Source organism: Crocodylus siamensis, chromosome 1, assembly GCF_052110815.1.
Source record: "Crocodylus siamensis isolate JL-2025a chromosome 1, ASM5211081v1, whole genome shotgun sequence".
NCBI classification, from domain to species: Eukaryota; Metazoa; Chordata; order Crocodylia; family Crocodylidae; genus Crocodylus; species Crocodylus siamensis.
In genome coordinates this window covers 71,609,033-71,628,494 of record NC_143395.1, presented here as the reverse complement: position 1 = coordinate 71,628,494, position 19,462 = coordinate 71,609,033, and the positions used below count along the sequence as shown (strand labels likewise).

Below are 19,462 nucleotides of genomic sequence, written 5' to 3'. Positions count from 1 at the left end.
AGTAATAGAAATTGGATAAAATTAGATGAAAATTCAGCAGTACTAAAAGTGGGGATATGCACTTTGAGATTATTAGCAAGAATTTCTGTTAGGTTAGGAGTTCATCAGTTAGAAGTAACGGGGTGGATAAGGACCTGGGTGTACCAGCTGATCAGAGAATGACTATGAATTGCTAATGTGATGCATTTCTGAAAAAAGCAAATACCTTTATGCGTCATAGGATTTAATTTCTCATAGATTTCATAGTCATTTGGGCTGGAAGGGACCCTGGAGGATCATTGAGTCCAGCCCCCTGCCCCATGGGCAGGAATTCAGCAGGGATCATAGGATAAACATTCAAATGTGGCTTGAAGGCGTTCAAAGTGGGTGCTTGAACCACCTACAGCAGCAATCTATTTCAAACCTTGGGGGCTCCGACAGCGAAGAAGTTTTTTCTTATGTCCAGCCTGAAAGGGTTGCGGCAGAGTTTATGACCGCTTGATCTTGTCATCCCTTGGGGCGCTCTGGTGAACAGATGTTCCCCCAGATCCTGATGACCACCCCGATAAACTTATAGGTGGCCACCAGATCTCCCCTGAGCCTGCGCTTCTCCAGGTTGAAGAGTCCCATGGCTCTTAGCCTGTCGTCGTAAGGTCTGTTTTCCTGACCTCTGATCATGCACATGGCTCTCCTCTGCACTCTCTCAAGCTTCTCCACATCCTTTTTGAATTGTGGAGCCCAAAACTGGACACAGCACTCCAGCTGCGGCCTCACCAAGGCCGAGTACAAGGGGAGAATGACGTCCCAGGATTTGCTTGAGAAGCATCTATGGATGAAAGCCAGCGTTTTGCTCGCTTTACTAGCCGCAGCATCACATTGGAGGCTTGTGTTCATCTTGTGGTCAATCATGACCCCCGATTCTCTTTCATCTGTAGTGCTAACCAGTGTAGCACTGCCGAGCCTATAAGCATCCTGCAGGTTTTTTCTGCCAAGGTGGAGAACCCTGCAACCATCAGGTTCTCATTTGTCCATTTCATGAGCCTGTCAAGATCTGCCTGGATCATCCTCCTGTCCTCAGGTGTGGATGCTTTACTCCAGAGTCTTCCCCCTCCTTGCCCCTGGTCTGTATCTATTTCTAGTAGAGATAAGTGCATTACTTCCATTGTACTACGTCTTAGTGAGTCCTTGTCTGTAATACTGTATACAGCAGTGTTTCTCAACCTGTGGTACACATACCTCTAGGGGTATGTGAGACACGGGCCGGGGGTATGCGGGTGCTGAGTTTTGGTCTTTGCCTGCTCGGGCTGGAAGTTCTGGCCGCCACCCCTCCTGCTGTGTCTGGTGCACCAGGTCTTTCACTCCCTAGTGTGCCAGGGGATAGGGAGGGAGGCCCCACACACATTGCTTTGCCTCAGGCTGCTGTGGAAAAAGTGGGACTCGGCTTGTTGCAGCAAAATCAGAAGTGCCACTGTGGGTTTCTGGGTTTGCTTTTGCTGCGTTGATCAGCACGGGGTACGTAAGGTACCAAGGTTGAAAACCACTGGTATACAGTATATTTCAGTTTCAGCTGAGCACTTCTAGTTTTTCAGTAAGTATACATTAGTTTACTTAGATCAGTGGTACTTAAGATTTTGGCCCTGCATATCAGATGAGTGGCCCAGGGCTAGTCTTCAGGCTGAATCAAACCCTGTATGCCAGGATGGGCCCTGTGCTGCCTCTCCTCAACCCTGCATGCCCTTGTACACCAGCTCTTGTGTGCAGGGCCAAGGGCTTCCAATGGGCCCAGATATTTGGCAGCAGGGTAGCAGTGGTACCACCCTCCTCCATGGTCAAATTTTCAGACCAATGGGGAGGCCCATAGGCTGGATCACTTGGTGCCAGGGACTGAACACTTCTGACTTAAATTATGCAACAAGGTAGGCAAGCCATATACAATGTTGCCCATCTTTTTAAATTACAAGTCTTGTTAAATTAATGTTTTTACTAAAAACCAAGTTTCTAGAATCAAACAATTATATAGGAATGTCTGCTTTTATTTAAAAGAAAAAAAAATGGTTTCAAGGTTGCAGAAATGTATTTGGAAAGCTGCACTCTTGATGGCTCAAAAAAAGCCCTCAACCAAGTGCATAGGTGTGTGGAGACAGATGGAAATCCATAACTTAATTATTTTGTGTCAATAGCCTGATTTTGAGATTGACAATAAATACTGGATGACAATCCCCATGAAGATCAAAGGGGGCAGGAGCGCTCAAAAGCCCCCATGGCTCACCAGAAGAATCCACGAATGTCTCAAAGCTAAAAAGCAGATGTATGCCCAATGGATGGGAGGTGCCATCACCAAGGATGTAGAGGGGCTGTTAGGAAGGCTAAGGCGGAGATGGAACTGGGACTAGTGACCCGGATCAAGGAAAACAAGAAATCCTTTTTTAAATAAATAGGGGGTAAAAACAAGGTACCGGGTAATGCGGAGCCTCTGCAGGATACACTAGGAAATTTGGAGGAGCTAGTCAGGAAACTTATGGTGGGTTTAGACGTGTTCAGATCAGCAGATCCTGATGATCTCCACCCCAGAGTGCTGAGGGAATTGGCAGGTCATTGCAGGACCCCTGGCACGGCTTAAGAGCACTCGTGGTGCTCTGACGAGGTGCCAGGAGACTGGAAAAAGGCCGTGAGTAGCAGAGCCTGGGGGCAGCCCTCACTCCCAATTTACTGACACCAGCTCTCAATTTACTGTAAAAAATTTTTTTTAAAAAGCAACATTCATGATTATTAATAGTATTAAACATACAGTGCATCCTGCCATGTACCTCCTCTGCCCCAGTTTTGTTTCTGTGGTGTGCTGGTACTGGCACCTTACAAGGTAGACATTGTGGGTTTTTTGGCACTCTGGCCAAAAAATGTTGCCTACCCCTGTATTAAGTCATTGATTACTACCCTCTAAGTCGGATGCTGCAGTCAGTTTTCTACCCACCTTAACAGTCCATTCATCCAGCCTGTATTTCCTTAGCTTGCCTGCGAGAACACTGTGGGAGACTGTATCAAAAGCCTTGCTAAAATCAAGGTATACCACATGCACTGGTTTCCCTGCATCCACAGAGCCAGTCATCTCATCATAGAAAGCAATCAGATTGGTCAGGCATGGCTTGCTCTTGGTGAATCCATGCTGACTGTTCCTAATCACCTTCTCCTCCTCCAAATGCTTAGAAATGGATTCTTTGATGACTGCCTCGATTTTTTTCAGGGACTGAGGTGAAGCTGACTGGTCTGTAGTTCCCTGGATCCTCCTTTTTCCTTTTCTTAAATATAGACACTATTCTTGCCCTTTTCCAGTCACCCAGGACCTCTCCTGATAGCCATGAGTTTTCAAAGATGATCGCCAGTGTGTCTGCAATTACATCAGCCAACTCCCTCAGCACCCTTGGGTGCATCCCATCTGGCCTCATGGACTTGTATATGCCCAGTTTTTCTAAATAATCCCTAACCTCTTATTTTGTCACTGTTGGCTACTCGCCTCCTCCCCAAACTGTACTGGCATGTGCAGTAGTGTGGGAGCTGAACTTGCTTGTGAAGACTGAGGTGAAAAAGGCATTGAGTGCTTCAGCCTTTTCTGCATTCTCTGTCACAAGGTTGTCTCCCCAATTCAGTAAAGGAACCGCACTTCCCTTGGTCTTCATCTTGTTATTGACATTTGTAGAAACCCTTCTTGTTACCCACCATGTCCCTTACTAGCTGCGACACCAATTGCTCTGGCCTTCCTAACTTCATCCCTGCATGCCCCAGCAATACTCTTATACTCCTCCCTAGTTGTTTGTCCAAGTTTCCATTTCTTATATGCTTCCCTTTTGTCATTTAGTTTACTGAAGAGTTCCCTGCTAAGCCAAGCATCTTCTGCCATATTTGCTAATCTTCCTGCACATCGGGATGGGTTGTTCATGCACTCTCAGTAAGGCTTCTTTAAAGTACAGTCAGCTCTCCTGGACTCCTCCCCATTTCAGACTGGCTTCCCAACCCTGAGTTAGTTGAAGTCTGCTTTTCTGAAGTCCAGGGTCCTTACTCTGCTGCTCTCCATCCTTCCTTTCCTCAGGATCCTGAACTCAGTCATCTCATGGTTGCTGCTGCCCAATGCCATCTGCTAGTATACTCCCCACCAATTTTCCCGTTTGTGAGCAGCAAGTCAAGAAGAGCACGGTTCCTAGTTAAATACTCCAGCACTTGCACCAAGAAGTTGTCCCCAACACTCTCCAGAAACTTCCTGGATTGTCTGCTCACTGCTGTATTGCCCTCCCAGCAGATGTCAAAGTGACTGAAGTCCCCCATGAAAACCAGGGCCTGTGATTAGGAAACTTCCGCTAGCTGTTTGAAGAAAGTCTTAACTTCTTATGTGTACCCTGAAGTAATCAAGAGGCTAAACTAAATCTAGTTGGGCATTAAAGGGCTGTGTGATATCAGATTTCTGGCTGTTGACTGGGACTAGCAAATAAATATCAATCTCCTATCAATATTCCTGTATTGCACACAGTGGTAACCCTTGATCTAAAACTATCAAAAATAGGTTTTAAGTAAATGGAAACGTTTATTTGTAGATTGCAGGTTTGTGAAATCTTTTTTAAGCAGTAATATTTAGTTTGCTGCAGTTATGATGACTCTGCAATTCTTTCTGCTAAAACCTGCAGTTTCTTATTCAGTGCAGGTGCTTCCTTTGGCTATAAAAAGTTTATGCCATAACCACTGTCTAGCGCAACTCTCAACACCCATGAAGTGATAAGGGAAGTTCACATGATTCTTGCAACTACACAAGAAATATTGCTGTCCTTGAATTATGCATTTATTCACATAGTATTTGCACTCAAAATACTTTCCATGGGGGAGGATTTGTGGGCACAGATAATACTCTTATGATAACAGAATAAAGTTGCGGTGAATCCCAGCGTAGTTCTCCCACTTAGGGAATCCGCATGAGGGGAGAGGGGAACACTGTAAGGAATGCTCCTTACTGATCCTGAACAAGATGATTTCATATGCTTTGCCCCACATCTGCAACACACAATCCCAAAATGTCAAAATCCTGCTTATTAAGGTACTGAAGCTTTTCTGTATCCCCAAATTGTGACCATTTCCTTGGGCATATAAATGTTACAATGGAGGAGCAGTAGGGATGGCTTTTGTGCACCAGCTGATGTAATGGCTAATTTCTCAACTACTCCCTTCCTGAATAGTTTTATAACCTTGCCCTGTTAAATGCATCCTGCCTTAAGGTAAGGTAAGGTTTCCCGTGCCTTCAACTGCTGGAACTCGAACTAGAATTTTGCCTTGTATGCACAAAGATTGCTTGCACACTATTCCACTCAGAAGGTGGACTGAAATGACTATCTGCACCAGCATCCGCTTCAGGAGTAGAAAGCAAAGAATAGTTTTTTAAACTTCTGAGCTAGAAATCAGATCAATGGTAAACCGGGATTCAGGACTAACATTTTCAAGTTTGGGTGATAAAACATATACACTTAAGAACACCCCATTTGTCCACAGTACCCAGTGAAGTCAATGGGAACTTGGTGCCTCTGCAAACTAGGCTGCTCCTATGTGTGCAACCTTTGGTGTCTACATTTAAAGTTAAAACAAAACAAAAAAATGTCCTGAGTGAGCTGTGGCTTTCAATTTCATGGAAAAAAACTCAAGTTCACCTTGTTAGACAGCTGGCAAAGATGTTGAAAATGTTGAAAAAACCTAGACAGTTTTATATTTATCAGGCTCTTTGAGAAGGTTGGCAAACCCTGGGTTGTTCAGCCAAGCTATTTAGTAAGAGTATGGACAGCTGGTAAATTCAAGTCTGTACCACCTCATCATAACTTATGGGTGAAGCTTTCCCCCTTGTTGCTGTCCTTGGAAAGAAGATGGTGTCAACTTCCAAGGCCCCCCCTACTAATTTAGATTAGCTACATGTGTGAATGAACTCTGGCACCTTAAGAAGGGCCAACCAGCTATCAAATTATTGTTGGAAAGTGTATAATAACTTCATAGCTGGTTTCTAGCCAGCTTTAATTTGCATGTATAGCCTGTGCCCCCACAGCTGGGAGACTGAAGCTGCTGTGATCTCCCAGGTGCCAAGGCACCCTGGGGCTGCAAGTCTCACACAGGGCAGGACTCTCAGGCCCCGCTGCACCCCACATCCTGTGGGGACCAAGAGTCCTGTCACAGCTACAGGAGCTTGTTATTTGCCAGGTCAGGGGCAATGTGGGATAGTGATCCCAAGCTCCCCCTGTACCCACAATAAGGCAGATAGGCAACCAGGGGAGGAGGGATTTGATAAGTCTTCAAATACCTGAAGGGCAATTACAGAGGAGATGGGCTTTTTTCTGTGGCTGAAGGGGACAGGACAGGGAACAGTGGCCTGCAGCTTCCTTAAGGGAAACTCAGGCTTTTTTTTTTTTTTTTAAGGAAAAATTTTCATGTCCCAAGTCAAATCAGCCAAATCATTTCCAAATCCACGACTCATTCAAGAACCATATGTAACCCTATTACTGGCAAACACCCCCCACCCCCACTGGGGCTTCAGATGTTTCCAAATCCTTTGGCAGGTGTCCTACATGCAGGCCCAAGCCGGGAGACCTGGGGTTCCGACACCCCCAAGGTTTCCCTTGCCCTCAGCCATACGGCCACAGGAGCAAGCTAGGGATAAAGTTTTTTTGAAAATATCTATCTATCTATATGATGTTACGTATATATCTACACTCCAAGTATTACTCCACAAAGAAAACCATAACCCGTTACCAAAACCGCACCTGTGCAGCCTGTGCAAAGGCCTGCAGGCCACCAGGACCCGTGACAATATCCACCCTGCACGCTACACACACGTCTCCTTCAAACCTGCATCCCAGGGTACTCAAGGAGCTGGCGAGCGTCATAGCCCAGCCCCTGGCACGGGTCTTTGAAAACTCCTGGCGCTCTGGTGTAGTGCCCGAAGACTGGAAGAAGGCCAATGTGGTGCCGATCTTCAAGAAAGGGAGGAGAGTGGATCCGGCTAACTACCGGCCCATTAGCCTGACTTCTATCCTGGGGAAGATCTTAGAAAAGTTCATTAAGGAGGCCATCCTTGAGGGACTGGCCCAGGCTAACATTCTAAGGGACAGCCAGCACGGGTTTGTTGCGGGTAGGTGTTGTTTGACCAATCTCATTTCCTTCTATGACCAGGTGACCTATCACCTGGACAAGGGAGAAGAGATTGATGTCATATATCTTGACTTCAAAAAAGCTTTTGATCTGGTATCCCATGATCACCTCTTGGCCAAACTGGCCGGTTGTGGCTTTGGCTCCACCACGATCCACTGGCTGGGAAATTGGCTTCGTGGTCGGACCCAGAGGGTTATGATTGATGGCAGTCACTCATCGTGGTGCCCTGTAACCAGTGGGGTCCCTCAAGGCTCTGTCCTGGGACCCATCCTGTTCAACATCTTCATTAATGATGTGGACACTGGAGTCAGGAGTGGACTGGCCAAGTTCGCCGATGACACCAAACTTTGGGGCAAAGCATCCACGCCAGAAGATAGGCGGGTGATCCAGGCTGACCTGGACAAGCTCAGCAAATGGGCAGACGAGAACCTCATGGTGTTTAACACCGAAAAATGCGAGGTTCTCCACCTTGGGAGGAAAAACCTGCAGCACCCTTATAGGCTCGGCAGTGCTACGTTGGTTAGCACTACAGAAGAAAAAGACTTGGGGGTCATCATTGACCACAAGATGAACATGAGCCTCCAATGCGATGCTGCGGCTAGTAAAGCGACCAAAATGCTGGCGTGCATCCATAGATGCTTCTCGAGCAAATCCCGGGACGTCATTCTCCCCTTGTACTCGGCCTTGGTGAGGCCGCAGCTGGAGTACTGCGTCGATTTTTGGGCTCCACAATTCAAAAAGGATGTGGAGAAGCTTGAGAGAGTCCAGAGGAGAGCCATGCGCATGATCAGAGGTCAGGAAAACAGACCTTACGATGACAGGCTGAGAGCCACGGGACTCTTTAGCCTGGAAAAGCGCAGGCTCAGGGGTGAGCTGATGGCCACCTATAAGTTTATCAGGGGTGACCACCAGGATCTGGGGGAACATCTGTTCACTAGAGCGCCCCAAGGGATGACGAGGTCGAACGGTCACAAACTCCTGCAAGACTGTTTCAGGCTGGACATAAGGAAGAATTTCTTTACTGTCCGAGCCCCCAGGGTCTGGAACAGTCTGCCAGCGGAGGTGGTTCAAGCACCTACATTGAACACCTTCAAGAGTAAATTGGATGCTTATCTTGCTGGGATCCTATGACCCCAGCGGACTTCCTGCCCTTTGGGGCAGGGGGCTGGACTCGATGATCTCCCGAGGTCCCTTCCAGCCCTAATGTCTATGAAAATCTATGAAACAGGGAAAAGGTAAGCTGGATAGAACTAGGAGGGACTTTCGGACTACAGGGCAGTCAGGCGCGAGAAGCTCCCTAGAGAGGTGGTGCAATCTGCATCCTTGGACATTTTCAAGAGCAGCTTGGACAGACCCTCGTCGGGGACGGCTTAGCCAGGAATGAACGGGCCGTGAGCTGCATGGCGTAGCCGGGCCCCTTCCAGCTCTGCTTTCCCTGCCGCAACCGCAGCTCCCCAGGCACGTGTGGGGACAGGAGGCGGGAAGGGCTCCCACCGGGTCAGCAGAAACCAGACCTACCCCACCAGACCGCCGCCCTCCGCCCGCGGAACCCAGCCTAGGGCCCTGCCAGCTCACAAGCTTTCACTCGCTTTTGGACCCCGGGGCCGAGGCCTAGCAACGATGCCCGAGCCAGGCCCGTCCTTGCCACCCCCGCGCCAGGGCCGAGCCGAGGGGCGGAAGTGGGCGGGCGAATCGGAGCCTGCCCCGCCCCGCCCGCCGGTCGCAGTCACAGAGGAGCCGCCGCCACGTCAGGAGCTTTCGCCGGCTGCGCCCACCCCTTCCCTTCCCTTCAGTTACCGCGGCGCCGCCGGGCTATGGAGACCCGCTACAACCTCAAGAGCCCGGGTAAGTGGCTTCTCATCCCCGCGAGGCTGGGCCGTTCCTCCCGCCCGACGGCGACAGGCTCCTCAGCACTCGAAGCCGTGGCTCGGCGCCGGGCGCAGGCCCCGGCCTGGACCCCCGCCGCCCTCCCCCGCGGTCGGTCGGCCGGCCGGCCGGTTCCGTCCGCGCCTGCGCGAGGCTCGGGGCAGCTTCCAGGCAGGGCAGGGCAGGGCAGGGCATTGCCCCTCAGGGGCAGCTGCTTTTTCGGGGGCGGCCAAGTTCACACCTGCCGCGGAGTAGGGGGGCAGAGAAGGGCCTGCCCTGCCCTGGAGCCAGGGGCAATCATCAGCGTCTCCCTTCAAGCCCCTGAGGCTCCAGCTGGCCAGGCCCCAGGCAGCCCCTGTCAGAATGAGGGCCCCCCACCGGCTGGGGGGGAACGCCAGCACTTCATTTCTTTTTGGTTTTCCTTTTCTGGCTGCCGGGATGCACGGGAGCTGCTCCCCTCCAGCTGTGGGAGCCCCGGGCAGAGGGTGTCCTCACATCCAATGCTACGTCTTTGGGTTTCTCAGCTGAGTTGCACTTGAGTGTGTATGGTGCTAATGTTGCACGAGGGCCACCACCTGTGGCACTGTGAAAGGCTCAAGGGTGCCTCTGGGAGGATCGCGGTTGTTGATAAATGTGAGGTGAAATGAAGATGGGAAATGTGGAGTGTGGGTGGGGACAGCGCTAAATTTTTTTGGGACGCAACCATCAGAAAACCAGGCCACCATCAGTGAAGGCATAAAATGGTTGGAGAGGACAGTTGTTCTCATTAAAAGCCCTGAAATGAGCCTAGCGCTTGTGGCTGCTGCCAGCCATTGTGTATGACTTAAAAAACAAGGCATTGTATGTTTGGCTGCAATGTGTAATCTGTTTGGCGACCTGCAGCTAACTCCCACTGTTCCTTGTACGTTGCCAGTCTCCTCCAGTTCCTGCCTGAAGCCCCAGTGGTATTGTCAGTGCAAGTGGAATTGGGCATGACCTATTGGTTGACATACCTGGCCTTCCGCATGAGCAGTGACTCTTACACAGAAGAAGAGAGCAAACCTCATGTCTGTAAACACTGGACCTTTGTTGCGGGGTGTGCTCTCCCCCTGGCATGCGGTAAAAGGAACTATGTTATGTCGTAGAGAAGAGAGAGGTAGTTGGTCATGGGAATCTGAAGTTAGGAGGCACTGCATCTGTTTAAAAAAAAAAAAAAAAGACCCACAGGTCTCAAGAAGCTGCTAGCTGGGTGGTCCAATTTGCACTTCATCAACTAAGAACACGTTATAGATGTTCCTCATCATGTGACCCAAGGCTGCACTAGGAAGCAGTTAGTTGTTTGGAGTAATTTAATTTACAGTACTGAAATGTATGAAAATGAAAGGTTGTTTCATCTTTTTTTTAAAGTTTTTATCTCAGCTTCGAATTTCCAGGCTATTTTCCCTGTTAATTTATTAACACTACATGGTCTTCTGCCCATAATTTGACTTTTGTCAAAAACATATTGTATAAGACCAGAGTAGTTTCCTTTTATGTGTTCTTTTCCATGTACCATGCTTGCACTGAAATATACTTAAAGAGCAAATTAACAAAATGTATCTATGTCAAAAAAGCTTATTTCACCAAATGCATAAGCTTCAAAGTAATACACAGAAATAGTTTATAGTTATAGGAAACACATTAGACATGCCTGATCAAAGGAGAGGAGGGCTGGAGGGGACTTCACAGTGTTATCTAGTACAGCCCTCTGCTCAAGGTAGGATAATCCCTGACTAAGCCATCCTAGCTAAGTTTCTGTCTAACCTGCTCTTGGAAAACCTCTGAGGATGGAGATTCCACAATTTCTTGATGAGTCTCAGTCAGGAAGTTCCTCTTAATCTCCAACCTAAATTTCCCTTGCTGAAACTTGAGGAGACTGTTCTCTTTTGAAAGAAGCCCTGCCAGATAGAGACATTTGGGAGTGATTTAATCCTGGCTGTTCCCAGGTTATTTTTCTCCACAAGTGGCCATTTTTATTTTTGGTGAAAAGCCTGACCATCTGTACGCTTGTGGTTTCTCCTGAGAGAGCAGTGACTCTCCCAGGAGAAGCTGAATGTTTGTATGAGGTCTGGACATGTGGCTTTAGGTAAGTTTCTCTACCAGGAGAACAAACCTGGGAGTGCTCTCCCACTTCCTTTGAATGTATACAGAGCTCTATTATCATCATTCTACAGGTATTTGAAAAGAGTTATCAAATCCCCCTCAATTTTTTCCTCTCCCGACTAAATAACCCAACACTGGTTCTTTCAGTGTTTACTTGTAAGTCATGCCTCTCAGGCCCCTAATCATCTTCATTGACATCATATATTTTCATATAGCAACAAATACATTAGAGCTGTGACTTCTCAAAAAAAAAAGTTATACAGCTGTAGGAGTAGAAGGGTCACACAGACAAAAGTACAAGATGATAACTTTTTAAAATAATCAGCTCAGGAAGTCAGACACTTAAGTATATTTAGGTCTGGTTTATTGCATGTGTCAACTGAAGAGGCATGCAAGCACACTCATTTGTTATGGCTTGCCACGTCACTGGAAATAATGGCATTGCACTGAATAATGCAACCTTGGTAACTGGGTGGAGAGAGCAAGTGCCTGTGGTTAATCTGGAAATTTTTTCCCCCCACTGTTATTACAAGATCCTAATAGTGTTTAACAAAAGATGGTTCAAAATGGAACTAGTGGTCAACAAAACAAAACTAGTGGTCAGTGTAAGAAAAATGAATTCTAAATTCAATAGGCTTGTGATTTCCCCACACTTTTAAAACTTTTGAGTTTAAAAGAGTGCTTTAAAAGATATCATGTTAAATAAAGAGCTGAGTTACAAAGTTTATTACAAAAACATGAAATGTTTTCAGTCTCTAATTTTATCAGTGATTTAAATCAAGCAATCATTCTTGATTTAAATAATTGATTTTAAACTTTTTGCATTGGTGCTGCTTGGTTTTTTTTCTTTGAAGATTTTTGTTGGTTAGTACCCATTAAAACATGGTGATTGGCAGCTAAATGTAGCCTTTATGCTAAATTTGGCACGTTTTGCTAATGGGAACATATTCCAGGTGTTTAAGCAGTTGAATAGCATAGCAGTTATTCAACTTCTTAGGGTTTTTTCTCTCTTGTTAGAACACATTTCATTTTTGGTAGCTGATTAACACACCTTTGGCTGGAAAACATAATTCAAAATACATGAAACAGTATTAAAATCTGTACTTATTAGTTAAATGTGCTAGATATGAGGGTATTAAGTTAAGCTAAATACATTTAGCATCATCATAAACAAAGATTTTTTGTGGGTGGTATCAACATATATTACTCTGTTATACTGTTCTATTCCCCACAGTTAAAGCTAACTCTCCTAAAGCAGGGGTGTCAAACACAGCCCACAACTCAGTCACTTTTTTCTGAATTATTAATAGGTCTTTAATCAGTATCTCCCAAACTTACAAGTGTTCAGCTACAGAAAAAAGAAGGATCTTTTGTTGCCTTGGAGTTCCAAATAGGGGGGGGGAGGATTTTACCTTGGTGTGGGGTGCAGTGGTGCGGTGTGGGGGCAGCATCAGCGGCAGGAGCACCAGTGAGGCTTGGGGCCAGGACCAGGACTGGGGCTGGCCCGTGATGCAGCTCCCCATCTGGCTGCGTGCAGTCTTCATGGAGACTCAGCCCTGGCCCCAGATATAGCTCCTTCACTGGAGCTGCCATTGCCCCCATGCTGCTCTGCCCGATGCTGAGCTGGTGGGGCTAGGGGCTGCCACTACTGTATAGGCATCCTAGGGTGAGCAAGCTGGCCTAGGAGAGGAGTGCCCCAGCACTGCCTGGTGGGGCTGAGGGACCTGTTGCAGGCTGGGCATAATTACTCCACTGTATTTTGCCTACCTCTGGTTTATAAGCATAGTATAGAATAGTCAATATGGGCATTTGTACATACGCTTGCGCCGCAGCACCGGGTACTTTTAAAACGCTTGTCAATGCTGAGAAAATGGCAGCGACGCACTTTAAACACTTGAAGGTGTTTTAGTTCAAAAGCACACTGCCACCATTTTCTGCACACTGACAAGCATTTTGCCGCTTATACAACTGCATGTGCCACAGCGCAGTGCTCATCCGCTTGCATGCAGAGCAGACTCGATTAAATGAGTGTGCTCCAACCTGATGGATGTTGGGCGCATCACAGGACGAAAAGGTATGTGTATAAATGCCCTATGGGCTCTATTTTAATCCAGTTGCCTAATATCTGTTATTTACAAAACTTAGCTCTCTAGCGTCTGTATTTTGCAGATGCTTTGTGGGATCTATCTTCTGTATCTTTCACTGTGTATGAAGCATGGCTTTTATGTCAGGATTCTTTGTCCATTTCTGGATGTTGCTGATAATTACTAGAAGACCTAGATTTTAAAAACAATGTTGAAATGTATACGACTAGTCTGCCTTACCTAGCCAAAAGATATATCCATTATATTAGCATGAACAGTATGAAAATCTCATTTAAAATAGTTCCATCAGTTCAGTTTCATTTTGAACATGCCTGTCTTTATCTTTTATTCTTGTGGTAAGAATTATATTGCCATCTGCTATATCTGGTATGACAAGTGAGAGGTGCTACCGTATATACTTGAATACCACAGTTACTTTCCCCAAATTGGGGTGTCTTTTAAGCAGAGAAGCTGACTTTCTACCCGGAAATGAAGTGTAGAGATGCTGTAAGATGACTGCTGCTTCTTTTCCTTCTCTTCCCTCCAGCAGCTCAATGGGGGGAGGGACAGACCCATAGAAGATGTGGTGCAGTCAGATCCTGTTTTGATTCCTGTTCCACCCAGAGTTTGAAATCAGCCACCCTGCAGCAGCAGTGGTATTTTTATTCAGGCAGTGTTGATGGAGTCAGTCGACTCTGTGGCTCATTATAATTCACCTCACTTCTGCTAATTGCTCTTCAGACCACAGGTGTTAATAACATTCTCTCTCTTTTTTTTTTTTAATGGTCTTGATGGTCCACTAATCAAGCTATCCTTTGTTTGGCAGTTTTGCTGTCTGATAGATCCTCTTGGTCTTGCACAGCTGTGAAAGCAGAAGCAGACTCTTTTGAACTCTTCAAAATCCTAGGTCCACCCTTCAGCAGCAGCTACAGCTTCAGCTTTTACCTGAACAACCATATATACTGACAATTCAGCTGTGAAATAGATAAAACAGGAGCTTTTGCTTAAGCAGGAAAGGGAGGATGAGCAAGCTGAAGATTAGGGTCTATTCTTGCACTACTGAGACCATAACTCTGGAGAAATCTTTCCCCACCCCCTGCCTTTATTCTACCACCCCAAAACCAAGGTGCCTATCTTATTTGGGAGTGTGTGGTATGTGAGAGAGAAAAAGGTATTTTTCCAGACTCAACACCCCCCCCAGCCCCCCCAAACAACACAAGTGGAAGCTACAAGTTGGCATTTTGCAAAGGATGCCTTGTTGTCCTCTAAGAGGTGCTTGGAGTCTGAAAGAGGTTGAAAACCACTGATTTAATGGTGATGCACAACCACGACTGTAGAGTCACAAGTCAACTCATTCGCAGTTCTTCACAAAAAATATTATTAAAATGTTTTGTTTGTCTGGTGATATATTTATTTTTCTTTTTTTTTTTTTTTTTTTCACTGAGCACAAGGGAGGCGGGGTTCTACCGGAATAATGAAAAAGGCAGCAACATACAGTGGTTGTTTCTTTTGAACTGGAGTGTGTTTGTAATAATTCACTCAGGGCTGTGTATGCTGTTGTGGCTCTTCAGTTAACATTTGACTGCTCTTGTGATTCCTGAGCCAGTTGGAGAGTGTTGCTGATGTTATTCGTTCATTGAAAGCAATTGTGAAACCTTGTGAATTTTTATATTTGTGTTTGTTTTTTCATAGTCTTAAGATAAAGGCCTAATTCATAAATTACCATCGGTTACCTGTAGAAATCTAATGTTTAGGTACTTTATTTGGGAAATGTGAAGCAACGAAGCATATTCTTTTTCTAAAAGCTTTGTCGTCCTGTGACCAAACTGAGCAATTTAGAGTGAGTGTCTTGGAGGAGAATGAAGTAATGTTAGTAAGTGCCATATGATCTGAAGTACATTGTAAGCAGATTGAGTCCCTGTAGAGAATGCATACAAAGTCCTCTGCTTGTAATTTACCTTAACATTTCATGTTTCCTTTTTTTTTTTTTAAGCTGTCAAGCGTTTAATGAAAGAAGCTGCAGAACTGAAGGATCCTACAGATCATTACCATGCTCAGCCTTTGGAGGTTAGTTTCTGTGTGTATTCATAGGAGTTAGAGGTGCAATGATACATCGGTCCAGTATCAGATCAGTACCAATACAAAGAAAATTAGCTGTATCGGATATTGGCCCAATAGGGCCAATAATTTGGCTGATAAATGCCTGTCCTGCAGAGCAGCATGCAGGTAGCGAGGAGCAGAGCCAGCAGCTTGGAGAGCTGCCTGCAGCTGGTAAGTGAGAGAGGGGAGAGAAGGGACATGGTGGGGGGCAGATCAGTGCTTCCCACAGTGAGGGAAGGAGGGGGCAGGGGCAGACACTGCCTAGCCAGGGCAGGGGGCACATGGGACAAAGCCGTAGCTTGCAGGGGGCAGCGGTGGGAGGCAGCTTCTGTCACTATTTGCACAGGACAGGGGAGGCAGGCTGTAGCTGCGGGCTCAAGCCAGTGCTGCACAGGGCTCTTCTCAGCGGGGGGAGGGCTCGGAGGGGGCTGCAGCTATCTAAGATTTTGCTGAAACTCCACTACGCTCCCACTGCTGTGGCCACCAGCTGCCTGGCGCAGTCCCGGAATTCCCGGTGCATGGGTGGAGGCAGGGCGTTGAGGTGGGGCTGTGCCGAGTGGCTGGCAGCTGTAGTGCTGGGAGTGGAGCTGCAGTGAAATTTGGGATGGCTGCAGGCCTCCTCCCAGGGCTGCTGGCGCTTGCTCTGAGGCAAGCCCTGCGCAGCACCAGCTGGAGCCCACAGCAACAGCAGAACAGCCTTTAAAGCATTCATTTACCCACTGCAGAAGCCCCATGTTTGCATCCCAATGTTATCTGACTCAGGTTAGGGGCTCAAACCTCAGCTTTTCTATTCAGGGAAGAATCCTTGCCAAAGGGTAGTAGCATTTCTGGGGTGGCACACCCTGTGTCTCCTGTGGATGTTATTCCAATCTGCATAAATAATGACCACTGGCTGCCTGCTCTTTTAGTTTATATGCATGTGGTTTTAATAGGAAATTGCATCCTCATAAACCTTTACCAGTCAAGTTTTTTTTTTCTTTTTTAAGAACTGGTACATTCTTATGAAAAATGGCAGCATTTTTTGAAATATTTCCAGCACTTGTCCATTAAGTAGAACTGATGTAATATTGCTTTGTTATGGTTGTTATCCTCCTTTAGTGTGGTTCTGATTTGTTTAAATTTTTGCTATTCAGTATGTCCACAGTTTGTGCTTGTTTTAAGAAAGTGATTGTCTGTAATTAAACCTGTGCTCTATGACTTACAGATTTTTTGGGGGGTTGATTTTAGGATAATCTTTTTGAATGGCATTTCACTGTTAGAGGCCCTCCAGATTCAGATTTTGATGGAGGAATATATCATGGACGAATAGTGCTACCACCAGAATATCCAATGAAACCACCAAGCATTATTCTCTTAACAGTGAGTATTTTGCTATCATTCTTTCCACATAGTTGTTTCAGTTATAATTTAAACGTAAAATCCTTGAACCATTATTTTTTGACAAGTGGCTCATCTGTAGCTTGATGTATCCAGTTTATATATGTGAATGAGGTTAAATGAGATCTGAAGGTTAATCTTTAGGTAAGATTATTTATATTACTGAAAAGGCACTGTAAAGCATACTTTAATACTCATATCACTGAAGGAGAAGGGGAAATAATTTTAAGGTACAGCTGCTTTTTTTTTTTCTACTTGGTACACCCAGCTGCCTGGGGCCTTGAAAACACACAAAAGACAGTCTTAGTGCTTAGTCCTCTACCTGGTACCACCGCAGCTTCCAGGAGCTAAGAGGAGTAACTAAATATTAAGAATAAGTTTTGGTAAAACAAAATGCAGTTGTAAAGGATTTAACTCTTAAGATTTTTTTTTTACACAATTGATTATTTGGTTACAATATTTTTCCATAGTATTCTTAGCTTATAAAGTATTGAAATTCTTCTTGCAGTTTGAAGTATTGTACCCTGTAGAGCTGAATTCACAACTTGCTTTCTTTTATTGATGTCTAAAAGAAACTGCCAGCTGTGCTTTGTGCAAGTACCATCAAGAGTGGCTTGGTAACTGATCCAGCTTTTTGTGGTTGGCCCCAGTACAGTTTCTGAGTTTGTATGCAAACTGTTCTATTGGAAAAGACCTTTTATGACCTTTCGTTTTTGGTAGAAGTTTAGTTTTAACAAGAAGCCTTTTAGAATGAAGTGTGTATGTTTTTCTTCTTTTTTTTCCTCCTTCCTCCCTGATCCTGTCTTCCACAAAGGCCAATGGAAGGTTTGAAGTGGGGAAGAAAATTTGTTTAAGCATCTCAGGACATCATCCTGAAACATGGCAGCCTTCGTGGAGCAGTGAGTATCAACTTATTTTCAGTGTACTTCAGAAAAACATTGATGGACTCCAGCCAAACTGGTTTTGAGATGTGTACAGTTCTTTAATAGATTATCTAGGTTCTGTCTTGTCTTTATATTCTAGTCATAACTGTATTATATTCATGATGTCTATTGCTTGATACACGTTCGTTCAGCAGAATGTCTCTGACTTATTCGCCTGACTTGTAGAAGAAGCAAAATTGCTTTTCTAGAGAAATATATAAAAGGAAGGGAAAATTAAAAATGTTTTTGGTATGGTTATTTGTCTTGGATAAACTGATGAATAAATTTCATTTGTAAAAATAACTTAATTCAAATGTCAGTGGAAAAACCTATTATGGGGTCTCCTAAAAAATAAATTCCAAGACAGTATGGCATGGCTGCATAACAGCTATTAGTATGTCACTGCAGGTTAAGATAAAGTGAAGTAGGAAGGGGGAGTACAGCTCCTCAGCTGGTCTTGTGACTGCTCCATGTCAATCTAATATAACCACTAGTGTCAGTGCTCTCAATTAAGGTTAGTAGGTCTAGGCTTTAGGTACCCTCAACCCCAGTTCTGGGGACTACATAGATATTAGTATGGACTAATTTCCACTTGAAATCAAATAGCTTGTGGAGATTACATTGGCATCATATATTAATCATTAAGATTAAAAATTCACCACTGTGTTTTCCCCGCAAAAAACCTAAGTTATTTGGAGACCAGGAGAAGGAAGAGATAAGTAAGCTGTCTGTCTGCTCCAAAGCAGAAGCTGCAGTACCCTAAAAGACAAGATATACCCTCTTACCCTTCCTCAGAAGCAGCACCAGAGATCACATCAGCAGAGGACCAACGGATGGGAATTTGAGTGGGAGTCCTACTTGGGACAGGAGCTAGAAGCCATGGCTGTGTAGAAGTGGGTTTTTGAGTGTTGCTTAGTAGGAGGGCCTGTCTGGTTTGGGCTTGGTGTTGTAGCTTTAGTTTGGGTGCCAGTTTGTAGGCTTGTTTGGAGGAGTGGGCTGATTTTAGTGTGAACAAAGAGATGGGGTTTATCTAAGCAGAAAGGCTAGGCTTGCCAGATTAGTGATGCAGGAGCAGTGGTACAGGACCAGTGAACAGGCCAGCAAACGGGAGTTTGAGTGGGGAGTTCTCTGGGGAGTTTTCCCAGGCACTCTTTCTTACCCTTACTTCCACTCAGCAAGCTTACAATCAAGGAAGTGAGGAATGAAGAGGGATTTTTCTTTTTCCAGAATGTAGCATCAGAAGAGGAAGAAGGAGCTAGCAGGAGAGTCAGTAGAGTGGCTGGAAACATCACAATGCCAAAGCCCCTGCTACTACCAGCACTTTTGCTGCCTGTACCTGTGCAGGCTCTGTCCAGACACAGCCACTAACCACTGAGCCTTCCACCCAGGTTCTGGTCTGGCTTTGCAGGGACTTCAGCTGGCATGTCCCTGCCCAGGACAACCAGGTGGGGGAGTGCTTTTATTGTGAGAGGCACTCCAGCATAGAAGTGTCTGTAAGCATGAGGCTGTCATCAGCTTTATGCACAAAGAGACCTCCAGGATTGTAGAAGACAACCAAAGAAGGCTTTGGAAGGCACAGAAGATGCATTTAGTCTGGAAGGGGGAAGCTGGCAACTTGTCAACTCTGGCAAGAGACAGCTGTGTTTCTGGATCTACAATTGTCCAACTTGAGAATTGGTATGAAGCCTTGGCATCAGATGAGAAGGAGGATAGAGGTAGGATCCAGAATGACCTGAAAACCACTGGAGAAATGGTCTACAATTGGCCAGATAAGATTCAACAAGGACAAGTGTAAAGTTCTGCACTTGGGACAATTCTGCAGAGAAGGACCTGTGGGGTATGGTA

The 19,462-nt window shown here is 45.7% G+C and overlaps 1 protein-coding gene across 2 annotated transcripts in view; it reads left to right on the top strand.

The window, feature by feature from the left end:
• The first annotated feature begins 8,835 nt into the window (after positions 1–8,835).
• The window catches only part of UBE2J1 (ubiquitin conjugating enzyme E2 J1), a 39,801-nt gene continuing 29,174 nt past the window's right edge, over positions 8,836–19,462 (top strand). Inside the window, exons 1-4 of one of the 2 annotated variants that reach the window (XM_090036584.1) lie at positions 8,836–8,991; positions 15,211–15,284; positions 16,577–16,676; positions 17,509–17,593. In XM_090036584.1, the coding sequence (XP_089892710.1) occupies positions 15,268–15,284; positions 16,577–16,676; positions 17,509–17,593 (202 nt within the window). In that variant the 5' untranslated portion in view covers positions 8,836–8,991; positions 15,211–15,267. Of the gene's footprint in view, positions 8,992–15,210; positions 15,285–16,544; positions 16,677–17,508; positions 17,594–19,462 lie in introns of both variants that reach the window. The other variant, XM_090036575.1, reaches the window with a different exon arrangement.